The sequence below is a fragment of the Panthera onca genome, chromosome A1, assembly GCF_046562875.1.
Source record: "Panthera onca isolate mPanOnc1 chromosome A1, mPanOnc1 haplotype 2, whole genome shotgun sequence".
Lineage (NCBI taxonomy): Eukaryota > Metazoa > Chordata > Mammalia > Carnivora > Felidae > Panthera > Panthera onca.
In genome coordinates, this window is record NC_138339.1 from 240,257,077 (window position 1) to 240,268,413 (window position 11,337).

At 47.7% G+C, this 11,337-nt stretch overlaps 1 protein-coding gene across 1 annotated transcript in view; it reads right to left on the reverse strand.

Annotated features, from left to right (window-relative positions):
• Positions 1-8,921, reverse strand: part of ATP12A (ATPase H+/K+ transporting non-gastric alpha2 subunit) — a 28,736-nt gene extending 19,815 nt beyond the window's left edge. Inside the window, exons 1-5 of the mRNA XM_060637607.3 lie at positions 8,784-8,921; positions 7,958-8,116; positions 4,323-4,382; positions 1,691-1,894; positions 817-930 (exon numbers count right to left, since the gene is read on the reverse strand). Of these exons, the coding sequence (XP_060493590.1) occupies positions 817-930; positions 1,691-1,894; positions 4,323-4,382; positions 7,958-8,116; positions 8,784-8,792 (546 nt within the window). The 5' untranslated portion in view covers positions 8,793-8,921. The remainder of the gene's footprint in view (positions 1-816; positions 931-1,690; positions 1,895-4,322; positions 4,383-7,957; positions 8,117-8,783) is intronic.
• Positions 8,922-11,337: the final 2,416 nt, after the last annotated feature.

The window sequence follows — 11,337 nt, forward strand, 5'->3', positions numbered from 1 at the left end:
CTCTTGTTTCTTGAGGAGGAACTCTTAGAGAGTTCTTGGAACCAGAATATGCTGTTGTGGGCAGATATAACAAACTGACAGCCCTGGGTATGACAGTAAGAGGGACAATTAACATTGAGTGATCTTAGATGGGATGTGCAGGGAGAGCCCTGAAGCCTGAGCCAAAGGGTTTAGTAATCTTGCTCAGATCAGGAAAACTTTAATGGAGTGGGAAGCAGATCTCCCACTTCTTAGCACAGATGATCCCATCCAGAACCCTCTCCAGCTGGCAGCTCCGTGGGCCAGGGGCAGCATGGTTTTCCTACTGTGCTGCCAGTGGTGTGTCGTCTCCCTAGAGGACACCTAACACGGGACCCTGCGGGAAGACAGCAGCAGCAGGCCTCCCTCACCAAGAGCAGTTTGGGACAATGTGCAGAGAGGCTCCAAAATGGGTGCAAAAATGGTCACAGATGAAGAATTGCAGGTTGACCTCCTTGGCTACCAGGGAATACTCCTGAACTTCTACAGCTCACTCTTGGAAGCCCCTGAATTACTTTTGTTTGAACAGTCCACCAAAGCTCATGAGCAGTAATAGAAGATGTTGTGTGATGACTGATGTTTCTGTGCTTTGTTCTCGACTAAGCATTTTCCTGTGTCCTACTTCCCTGATCATCTCAAAACTCTGTGCAGAAGTGGGGCTTCAGAGGGACTGCCTAAGACTTAGACAGCAAATGGTGGAGCACAGACTCTCTGCCTCAGAGGCCCCACTCTCCTCCTCATCTGGTGCTTCCTCATCTGAAGTCATGTGGAGACCAGAGAGGGATGGCTGCTACCCACCTGTGGGATCATCTTATTGAAGGTGGCCATGATGTTGGTGCTTTTTGCTTCTTGGTAGTAAGCGAAGATCCCCGTTAAAATAACAACCAAGGCAAGCACGCAGCCCAAGTATGCCTGGGTAAGGAGGAGAAGCATCGATCAGAAGAACAGGCATCAGGAGTGAGTCAGGTCCTAGGGATAGAGCTCTCCATGGGAAGGCAAGAGACATGGCAGTGGTATTCTGGTGTCATTTATAGGCCACAAAATTTATCCATTTAATGTGCATAATTCAGCGATTGTTAATGAATTTACAGTTTTGCAACAATCACCACAATACAGTTTTAGAACATTTTCATCGCCCCAATAAGATCCCTAGTACCCAGTTCCCACTCCCACCCCCCGACCCTGGCAACCACTGATCTGCTTTCTGTCTCTAGGATGCACCCATTCTAGACATTTCATATCAACAGAATCATACAGTGTGTGGCCTTTTGCATCTGGCTTCTTTCTCTTAGCATCATGTTGGCCAATTCAGTTTTTTGGCTTTGGTACTCAGTTATCAGCAGGCATAGATGCTCCCCATGTTAAAGGGAGACAATTAGCTCTGAGGTGAGAGAACCCCAAAATATTTCATATGGATACAGATATTTTTTCCCTTAGGAACTTAGAGTGCCCCTCTTTCTCTCTTTAAAATTCACGCCTCATGCTGCCCCTGAGACATCAGAAAGTTAGCTACAATTTCTGTTTTATAGCTGGTAAAATTCTTGATTTTCCCAAACCCACACAGTGAGTGATCAGTGTAGACTCCTGATTCCAGCTCTGCCCACCAAAGGCCTTACTTTATGATTGTTTTCCCATTACTAGTTTAGCAAACCCTAGAAAGAGGCCCCCTTACGTTGTCTAGGGATGAGGACTTATTCATGGAGTACTGGATCCCATATGCAATCCAGCACAGGATGGCTCCTATCCACAGAAGGATGGAGAACCCTCCCACCATCTGCTTGAGAAACTTGATGATCTCCGGTGTTTCCTTGGGAGGAGTGAGGGCATTGGGACCATTCTGAGCCAGGAGCTCAGCGGCTTGGGTGCTAGAAAGACCCTGAGAAAGCCAAGCAAAAACAAATAGGAATTAGACATTTCTCTTCTCTGAGGTTGGACATCATTTTTTCTGCAGGTTGTGGGTAGGAGTTAACCATGCGCAAGGAGGACCCGGGAAAAGTAGATGATGCCTCCTCTTCCCCAACCCTCACCTTTTTAAAAAGAATATTTAATATTAGTGCTATCAGCCAGGCGATGTACTCCATATATTTGCTCATATACTCTTCCAAATAACCCTCTGAAGAAGGTACCATTATTATCCTCATTTTACAGATGTAGAATTTGAGGCATATGGAGGTTAAATCATCCAGCTAGTACCTGGTACTACCAGATTGAACCAGGCAACCTGGCTTCAGAGCCATTATACTACACTCAAGATAGGAGTAACTTGGCTAAGGAGGATTTGAAATATAAAAGCTAATCACCAGGGTTAAGGGCAATGTAGTAATTATCCAGAAAATGTTCTCTATTGGGCTAATTTTTCATCCTTAAGTCTGGTGTCTTTCTGCTTTTCTATATATCCACCCCAAGTTCTAAGTTCTTGCTCATCTTAAGTGTTATAAATCCTACCAACCCCTGAGGCCCACATCAGCAGTCACTTCTTGCCAGAAGCCTTTCCTGGTAAGCGTGCCATCCACAGGTGCACACAGGCCCCTCCACCACCTTGAAATCGTGTATTGTGATTCATAAGGCTTTTTTTCGCCCCCACAAACTATCCTTTGTGGAGAAAGTCTTGTCATTACTTTTTCTCCCTAATACGTTGTAAGCTACCTAAAGGATAGTTTAAAGACTACCCTTATTCATTTTGTGTCTTTTATAGGGTGTACTGCTTCTTCTGTAATAGAGGCTCATGTATTTGCTGAATAACTAGATTTGGAGCCACCAACTTGTAGTATAATTCAAATAAAATTTACCACCTTCTCCTTCTTATGGCCTTCTCTAATCTCTCGGCCCCCAGCTCCGTGCCATGGCCCTGTCCACCACTTGACCAAATCTCCTCCTCCTCCTGCTTCTCTCCCTTGGTAACTGGGATCAGGGATCTGTTCAAAAACTCCAGCAAAGCAAAGTTCTACCAGTTATTTCTTTGAAATGTCTCTTGAATCTGCCCCCTTCCTTTCCCATCTTACTGCTACCGCCCTGTTTTGGTTCCTCATTTTGTATTCCTGAGTGATTGTCTCATTCTACTAGACCCTTCCATCTTCCACTTAAAAAAAATATCTATCTACCTACCTACCGATACCTATATATATCTCCCACCAGAATTGCTTGTCTGTTTCTCTCTCTCTTCTACCAGAATCTACCTATCTATATCTATATATATCTTCCACTTACTATCTTCTACCAGAATTGCTTTTTGAAAACCAATCTTATTCAAATCACTTCCCTGTTTAGAAATTGTGTGTAAGTACAACTAATATAGTCCTTATTCCTTAGTTTAATATGGAAGTGTTTGATAGTTTCACCCAAATTACCACTCCCCAGCCTTATTTTTTATCCCTCTTCTCCCCTTTCCACACACATTAGCTCCCAGAAACCCCAGACTGATTTCCAAACATACCCTGTCCTCTCCAGCCTCCTGGGTACTCTGCTAACTTAAACCTGAATCCTCCTATATCCTGATTCACGCACTGCTCCATCCCGGGAGCCTGGTTCCTCTGGTCATAATGGGTCACTCAGCACACTGTTTAAACCTATCTTTGCCATCTAAGTGGAACAGACTGGATGTTATGATACTCCCCTATATATCTGCATCCCTTGCTGGACTGCTAACTCCTTGAGACCAGGGATCACCTGTCCCTCTCACTGCTTGTCCTGTGCGGTGCACATAGCTCTTTTTGTTGCCTTTAACAGATGTTTCCAAATCTCCTGATGTCAAGACACCAAAACTTTTGAAATTTAATTTGAATTTGAAGCAGTCCTTCTGTGATGGGGGAATTTGCTAGATGCCTTGGAGCACACCAGTGTGTGCTCTTGTCAGAGGAAGAGGCAGACAAGCAGGGCTCTAAGACTGTCACTCTGGATGCTTGCTTTTTATCACTGGTTTTCCCCACTCTTTGATAAGACCATTATACTTCCTGGACACGGAGGTTAAAAGTAATCTCTGCCTCTGACCACGACCATAAAGACGTGTCTGAGTCTTCCTAGGGATACCACAGCTTTCTTGCAGTTATAATCAAAAGATTGTTTACAGCCAGGCATCCAGCTCAGCTGAGGGGCTTGACTTGGGGCGTGGTTCAGCCCCGCCAGCTCTTCAGGTTAACCAGCCCCCTCTCACATGCTGGGTATGTAGGTGAATGGCATTCTCAAAGTTGCTGCTTCATCCTAAAGATGCCATCCACTTTTCCACACACCCTAAGCACACAGCTTTGTACAGTCCTTTGTATAGTTCCGTCCCAGTCTTCCTGATCCCCAGTCCCCTGATGACTTACTGTAATGATGTTTGTACCATATTTCTTTTCCAACTCCTTAATGCTGAGTTTGTGGTCATCCTGAAGTCCGTGAAAAGAAGAAGAGAGTGCATTAGATAATTCCAAAAGACACAAATGCTAAACTAAGTTTAGACCAGCCCCTGAAAACTGAGAGTAGCACTGAGGATAGAAGGGGGGGGGGGGCAGGAGTGAGGGAGAAAAGGAAAAAACCCTCTGTGCCAGGTGGTTATTGCAGTGAGGGAAGAGAGTCTCGCTGCAAGAAAGGTTTGCTCTTCTGATTCACTGGCCAGGGGATTTTCTGGCCATCCCTCGAGTTCAGGCTTAATTTGCCATTTACCACATAATAACTGTCTTTAGTTTTTATGAACAAAGCAATGCATTTCACCTCAATCTGTTCTCCAGCACATGCAAATTCTAGCATACCTCTCTGTTGTCCAGATACTAGTGATCTGGATACTTAGTTCAGACCTGAGTTCTGGGATTAGTTGAGGGTGATGAGCTATACCTAACCAGACCCATCTGATATATTCTCACAACTTATTACCCGTGCAGCCCTCTTTGGGCAGGTAGTCTCTGGTAGGAAGAGGCAAGACTTTCCTTAATCAAATACTTGAGACTCACGGAGTTCACTTGTTAGAGAAGTCCTGAGACTTACAATCTGGCAAATAAATATCAGTATGGTCCACACTTGCTAATTTTGTTATAGAATCATCAGACTAAAGCAGAGTTTCTCAACCTTGGTGTTACAGACATTTGGGCCAATAACTCTTTGTTGTGGGGGGGTGGGGGGGCTTCCACCTGCTATATGCCACCTATTAGCAACCTCCGTGGAGTTGTGATTACCAAAAATGTCTCCAGACCTTACTAAATGTCCCCTGGGGAGCAAATTCCTCCTCTCCCTTCCCTTGAGACCCACTGGGCTACAGGATTAGAAGCCTCTTCCTGTCTTGGAAAACCCAGGGTTAAGTAACTCTCCTGCACCCTACCTAGAAAATCTAGCACTCAGGATTCTTTTTTTTTTTTAATATGAAATTTATTGTCAAATTGGTTTCCATACAACACCCAGTGCTCATCCCAATAGGTGCCCTCGTCAATGCCCATTATCCACTTCATTCTCAGTATTTAAGAGTCTCTTATAGTTTGCCTCCTTCCCTCTCTGTAACTTTTCTTTCCCCCTTTTCCCCCCACCTGGTCTTCTGTTGAGTTTCTCATGATCCGCATATGAGTGAAAACATATGGTATCTTTCTTTCTCTGACTGACTTATTTCACTTAGCATAACAGTGTCCAGTTCCGTCTACGTTGCTACAAAAGCCCAGATTTCATTCTTTCTCATTGCCAAGTAATATTCCATTGTATGTATAAGCCACAACTTCTTTACCCATTTGTCAGTTGATGGACATTTAGGCTCTTTCCATAATTTGGCTATTGATGAAAGTGCTGCTATAAACATTGGAGTACATGTGCCCCTATGCATCAGCACTCCTGTATCCCTTGGGTAAATTCTTAGCAGCAGCACTCAGGATTCTTTAAGCTCTGATCATCTGAAACAAAGATTTATACTGTGATGGGTAAAAGAACCATCTCTTTTCTTAAGTACATGCAAAAAAGTGACATGTTGTGTAAGAGATTAGATTTTCCAATTACAACATTTTTTTGCCCTTTCCTCAGCCAGATTCTGCTTTACTCATTCAGTCGTTGTACTCATATTAATAATTGAAAGATATTGCTGGGGATTCAAAGGATTAAGACACAGTTCTGTGCACTGTGTGCTAAGTTCTGGGCAGACAGAGGTAACAGGTGATTACAGCCATTGTTCACATGGATGGAACTCAGACTTTAAGGAGCCTATATATATAGTGTGAGGCAGAATACCTTTCCTCTTCCTTTACCCCTGACTTTGTGGATGAGAGCATGGGGGAGGAGGAGGAGGAGGGGTGGGTGCCTCTGGTGCACCCTGCTGGCCGGCACTAGAATAGCTCAGGGCATCATCCTGTGGCTCAGGCTTGGGTCATTAATCAGCCTGTTTATTCAGAAGCCAGGGATACTTTAGTTCTTGTCAAAGTTCCAATGTGCCAGAGGGCATCCAAGTGTGCTGTCACAAATGAAATTATAGGATTCTTGTGAGAATGTTGGGAAAGAAAGATGTTCCTCTCTCAGCAGGGAAGCAGGGGAACACCGGCTAACACCATAAAAATTATTTTCCTATATTATACATCTTCACAAAATGCTCAAAAAAAGGGAGATTATCTTCATAGTAAACAGGCATAATGGATATACGTTCATGTTGTAAGTAGCAATTTCAAGGAAGACTAGATTTGCCTTCAATCCCAAATCCTAGAGATACATAGGAAATAAGAATGGCTATCTATCGTCTGGTGCTGTGCTAAGCCTTTCTCCTCCTTTACTTCATTTAACCCTCTTAATGACTTCAACAGGTAGGCACCATTTTTAATTCCTGTTTTTCAAAATAGGAAATGAATGTCAATCAAACTGGGATCTGAATTTGGGTCAGTCCAGTTTCAGGGCTGTGTTCTTAACTGTCAGAACATACATGGGTAAATACCTAGTGGTGTGCTGCTAAATGTTTAAGAGCCTGCCAGGAAAAATAAACTGAAAGCTCTGATTTGTAGCATTCCCTGATTTCTCACCATAGCCAAATTTCAAGCTGCTAACCCAATGTCAACCGACTTGCCAAATTCCTGAATATTTAACAATTGGCTCGCTAGCCCACATGAACTTGCACCACTATTACCTGCTCCAACAATAACAGAATTTTAAAGTCTGCAGTGAACTGCAGGGGCAATCTAGCAAACTTCGGGCTTCGTGTGGAAGTTTCCGCCTTGACGTTCCTAAGATGTAACCTGTCACATTTCAGTTCTGAGGCAGGTCTTTCCCATGGTGGCCAGCTTTGATAATTCCAAAGTTCCTCCTTAACAGGAATACCAGGCTTCCATAAATCACAAAATGGCTAATTATAAATTACACTTTAAACTACAAATTGCATCAGTTACACAATATTCTTACTTTTTTCTCACTTTTCCCCCTCACCCCTGCAAACTGCTTATTTCCCACTTTCCACAAAGAAAATGGAGCTTCACTGAAGCTAGGTGGTTTGCTCCCAGTTATCAATCAGTGAAGTGGAACTAAATTGAGCCTAAGGTTCTCTGAATCCAAGCCCAATATTCTTACCAGTGAAATTATTCTTTCTCATGGGGCATACACAGCCAGAAACCTAGCAAGGTTTCGTGGTTTTGGTTTTTCTCCTGCATGGTTCCAGCTCCAACAGTTTTACCTTACCAGCTGAAAACTGGGAATCGGTCACCTATGTCTCAATGAAACAGCCGGGAAGCAAAGAGGTCTGGGCTGTGCCTGTGGGGACTGGAATCAGAGGCTCTTCCCTCAGAGTGCCTACAACCAGAATACAGGAATCCTGCACAGGACCTACCCCTGGGTAGATATTATCACGCCATTTATTTTAAACAAGGAAACAAATCTCAGGGCGGAGCGGGGAGGGAGATTTTCAAATCGTCGAGACTGATCTTTCTTTTGTAAGAGGCAGGTTATAGGGGCAAGTTCTCAGGGGGAAGGGCAGTACTCAGTGGACCCATTTGGCTTAAGGACCAAATCAACTGACCAGATCCAGTTCTTTCTTAAGCTCCTCTTTCTGGTGATTCTTTTTGGGTTCAAAGCAGTTCTTCAGGCCTCTGTACTTCTCCTTGCCATCATCCCCTTTGTCTGTTTGGTCAATGTCTTTCGTTCCACTGAGCTCCACAGAGTAAATTTCTAGTGTTTTCTGAAAGGAAAGCAGAGGTGCCATATTGGTCCGAGATGGGTTTTCTGAAGAGGCGTCAAGCTCTTCTCCCTGTGGGTCAGGGACCGGCAGGGAAGGGAGCCTCCCTCGCACCTTTCACTCTCTCCTCTGGAGAGACTGTGGAGAGGTTCTCTCTCCCCCACCTTCAAATAGCAACTCCTGGACCCCTTTCTTTTCCTCTCCTCCAGTGTAGAGGGAAGGCTAGGCCACACAGCCCTGCCAGCATCTCCTCAGGGTACCCCTCTTGGGGGTGGGGAAGGTGGGAAGTTACTTCCCCCAGCTGGAGACATGACCCCTCCAAGAAGCCCCAGGGGCGCCCTAGTATCTTGCTCCCCACAGGACACACCGGCCGTCAGTCCCGCTTCTCGGGTGCGGCGTGCCCACTGAGCTCGTGAACCTCAGTCGCGGGCAGGGCGGTCTTAACCCCCCGCCCCGCTCCACCTTCCGAATCGGAGCCGGCCCGGGGGGCCCCAGGGGCCCCCTCCCCGAGGTTTGGATTTGGGTCTTCACCCCGGCTAGCCGCAGGAGGGGAGAGGGGCCGTGCAGAGGCCAGAAGGAAGGCAGAATAAAGACGACCCGCCCTCCCTCTTTCTCCTCGCCTTCCACCCGTCCGCACTGGTCTCGGGCGGACGCCGGGGGCCGCACGCACCTTGACCATGGCGCCGCTAGTGGCGCCGCCTGCGGGCGGGCGCGGCGTCTGGGCTCTGGCGGCGGCGGCGGCGCGCGCAGCGCGGGGGGTCCCGTCGGGCGGCGCGCGCAGGGCGGGGGTCCCGTCGGGCTCAGGCGGCAGCGGCGCGGTCCCGAGGCGCACCTCCCGCGGCCGAGCGCCAGCCGCTGCCGCCGGGAGGCGGTGCCCGCCTTAAATGCCGCCCGCCCCGCCCACGCGCCAGCCCCGGGACGCCCCGGGAGGCGGGAAAGCCGCAGGCGCGGGCCCCGGCGCGGAAAACCACGACGGGACCTCTATCCCGGGAGCCGGGCGCGGTGCGGGCCCCGGCCCGGTGCGCGGGGTCCTGAAGGGCAGCGCCGTCGGCCCGCCGCCGAGCGAGCTCCGGACGCTCACGAGGCCTCGTCCAAGCTGGGGTGGAAACCCTCGCCCGCTTTGCTTCTAAAATTTGCTTGCCAACAAAGGAATTGGTAAAAGTATGCAAGCAGACGGGGGAATTGCAGTTCCTGGCGGCAACTGCTCTCGAAGGTCTGGCCACACGAGGCGACTTATTACCGGAGAATGGATTTCCACAGGCGAATGTGGCTGTCAGGGTGAATTTGGGAATAACCGAGAGAGCTGTGAGGCGTAGCCGAATGACTTCGGGGATCCGGGGAAGAAGTTGGAGTTCTGAAACAATGTGGAGGCAGGAAGTGGAGAGGACAGATGGGAGGAAGCCGCGCAGCCGGGAGACTCCGGGACTTGGCTGTGCCCCGTGGGCAGAACTGAAGCTGCGGGCTGAGGCCGGACAAACACCCCCACCCCCTAACTGGCACAGACGTCTCCCCCTTCCGCCAATGCTACACACGCAAGTCCCTTCCTTGCTGCCTGCCTTCCTCCCCACCCCCCTTCCTTTCTTATTTTCTTTCCAAAATGGCAGACTTTGAAGTCCGACGCCCTCCCCCAACACACCCCTGTGGAGCTGGGCAACACCAATGAGTCACTCCTTAACTAAATGGTAAGGGACAGGAAATTCCCGGGTGACACCTGGTTCGCACATACACATTTCGGGTTCTTTCAAGTTGGAGGGGATATTAAATTCTAGTCCAAACTCAAGCAACAGTGGCCCCCTGGAGTAGGTCTGTACGGTGTCCCTCTTTCCTTCTCTCATGGAGAATGTTCTTCAAAGGGAAAATTTGAAGACAGGGCTAAGGCGAAGCAAAATTTTCGTGCAGCTGACATTCCCACTGTTTGCTGGGAATGCAAGAAAAGGGACTTTGCGGGCCCAAGTGGCTGCTGGCTCACCGTCACCTCTTCCAGCCCCTGCTCTACCTTCTTGGACAGATACAGAATAGAGAAGCAGGATGCCTGGAGAAATGCCCCTGAACTCAAGTGTGATCCAAGCTTCCAAAGCAAATGCAGATTCACTCTGACTTGATTAGGGGGATAGAGAGAGGGATGTAAGGAGAGGAATAGGCTAAGAGAGAGGTGATGGCATCGATTTAGAAATCAGCAAATTGTGGGGCGCCTGGGTGGCGCAGTCGGTTAAGCGTCCGACTTCAGCCAGGTCACGATCTCTTGGTCTGTGAGTTCGAGCCCCGCGTCAGGCTCTGGGCTGATGGCTCGGAGCCTGGAGCCTGTTTCCGATTCTGTGTCTCCCTCTGTCTCTGCCCCTCCCCCGTTCATGCTCTGTCTCTCTCTGTCCCAAAAATAAATAAAAAAACGTTGAAAAAAAATTAAAAAAAAAAATAGAAATCAGCAAATTGTGACAATTCCTCCTAGAGAAGGTTGCTGTTTACTCTTGTTGGTGTCAATTTTGGGAAAGTGTTAGTTACTACTAAACTGGGCAAAAAAGAACGTTGTCAGATTCTCTGGCACCTCTCTGGTCCTGCAGAGTTCCTGGCTTCTGCCAGTCTCAGCCACTGCTGCTGTGACCCATGTGACACTCTGATGCCATCAGGTATCCTAGAGTGTGACTTCTACCAAAAAGGACAAATAGGGCTACTCCACACACACACACCCTGCCTTGTTGCTGCTCTGCTGCTTCCCAGAGTCCACACATCCCATTATTTCTTGAGGAGAATGTCCGTCTGGGAGGCAGGCACCTGGAGTAGTCCTCACCTGATAGAACCGTAGTCTGGATTTCCCCTCAGAAACACAGACTCCCCTCTTTCCGGCCCCGGGGACTATCACGCATCCTATTCTGGGCAACGTACCCTGAACTCCACCCAATTCTAATGACCTCTCTTGAGTTGGCCCTAAAGGCCAGGGTTCAACTTAAGACACCTTCTCAGCCTAAATACTACGGTTGCAACTTCTGCTTGAGGCTGGGTTTTCCTGTCTGTCAAAGGAAGCCTATCCATGCCAAGAAGCTCTTTTAGGACTGTCCTCATTGATAAATATTACATATTTGGGATAGGCTGTCATAATATATGCAGTTACTCCTAGCTCATTTTAATCAATTAATGCACTTAATTTATGTGAAACTATAACAGACATGCGGGGGGGGGGGGTGGTGAGAAATGGTACTAAAATGTGTCATTCTCTGCCCTCAGGAAAG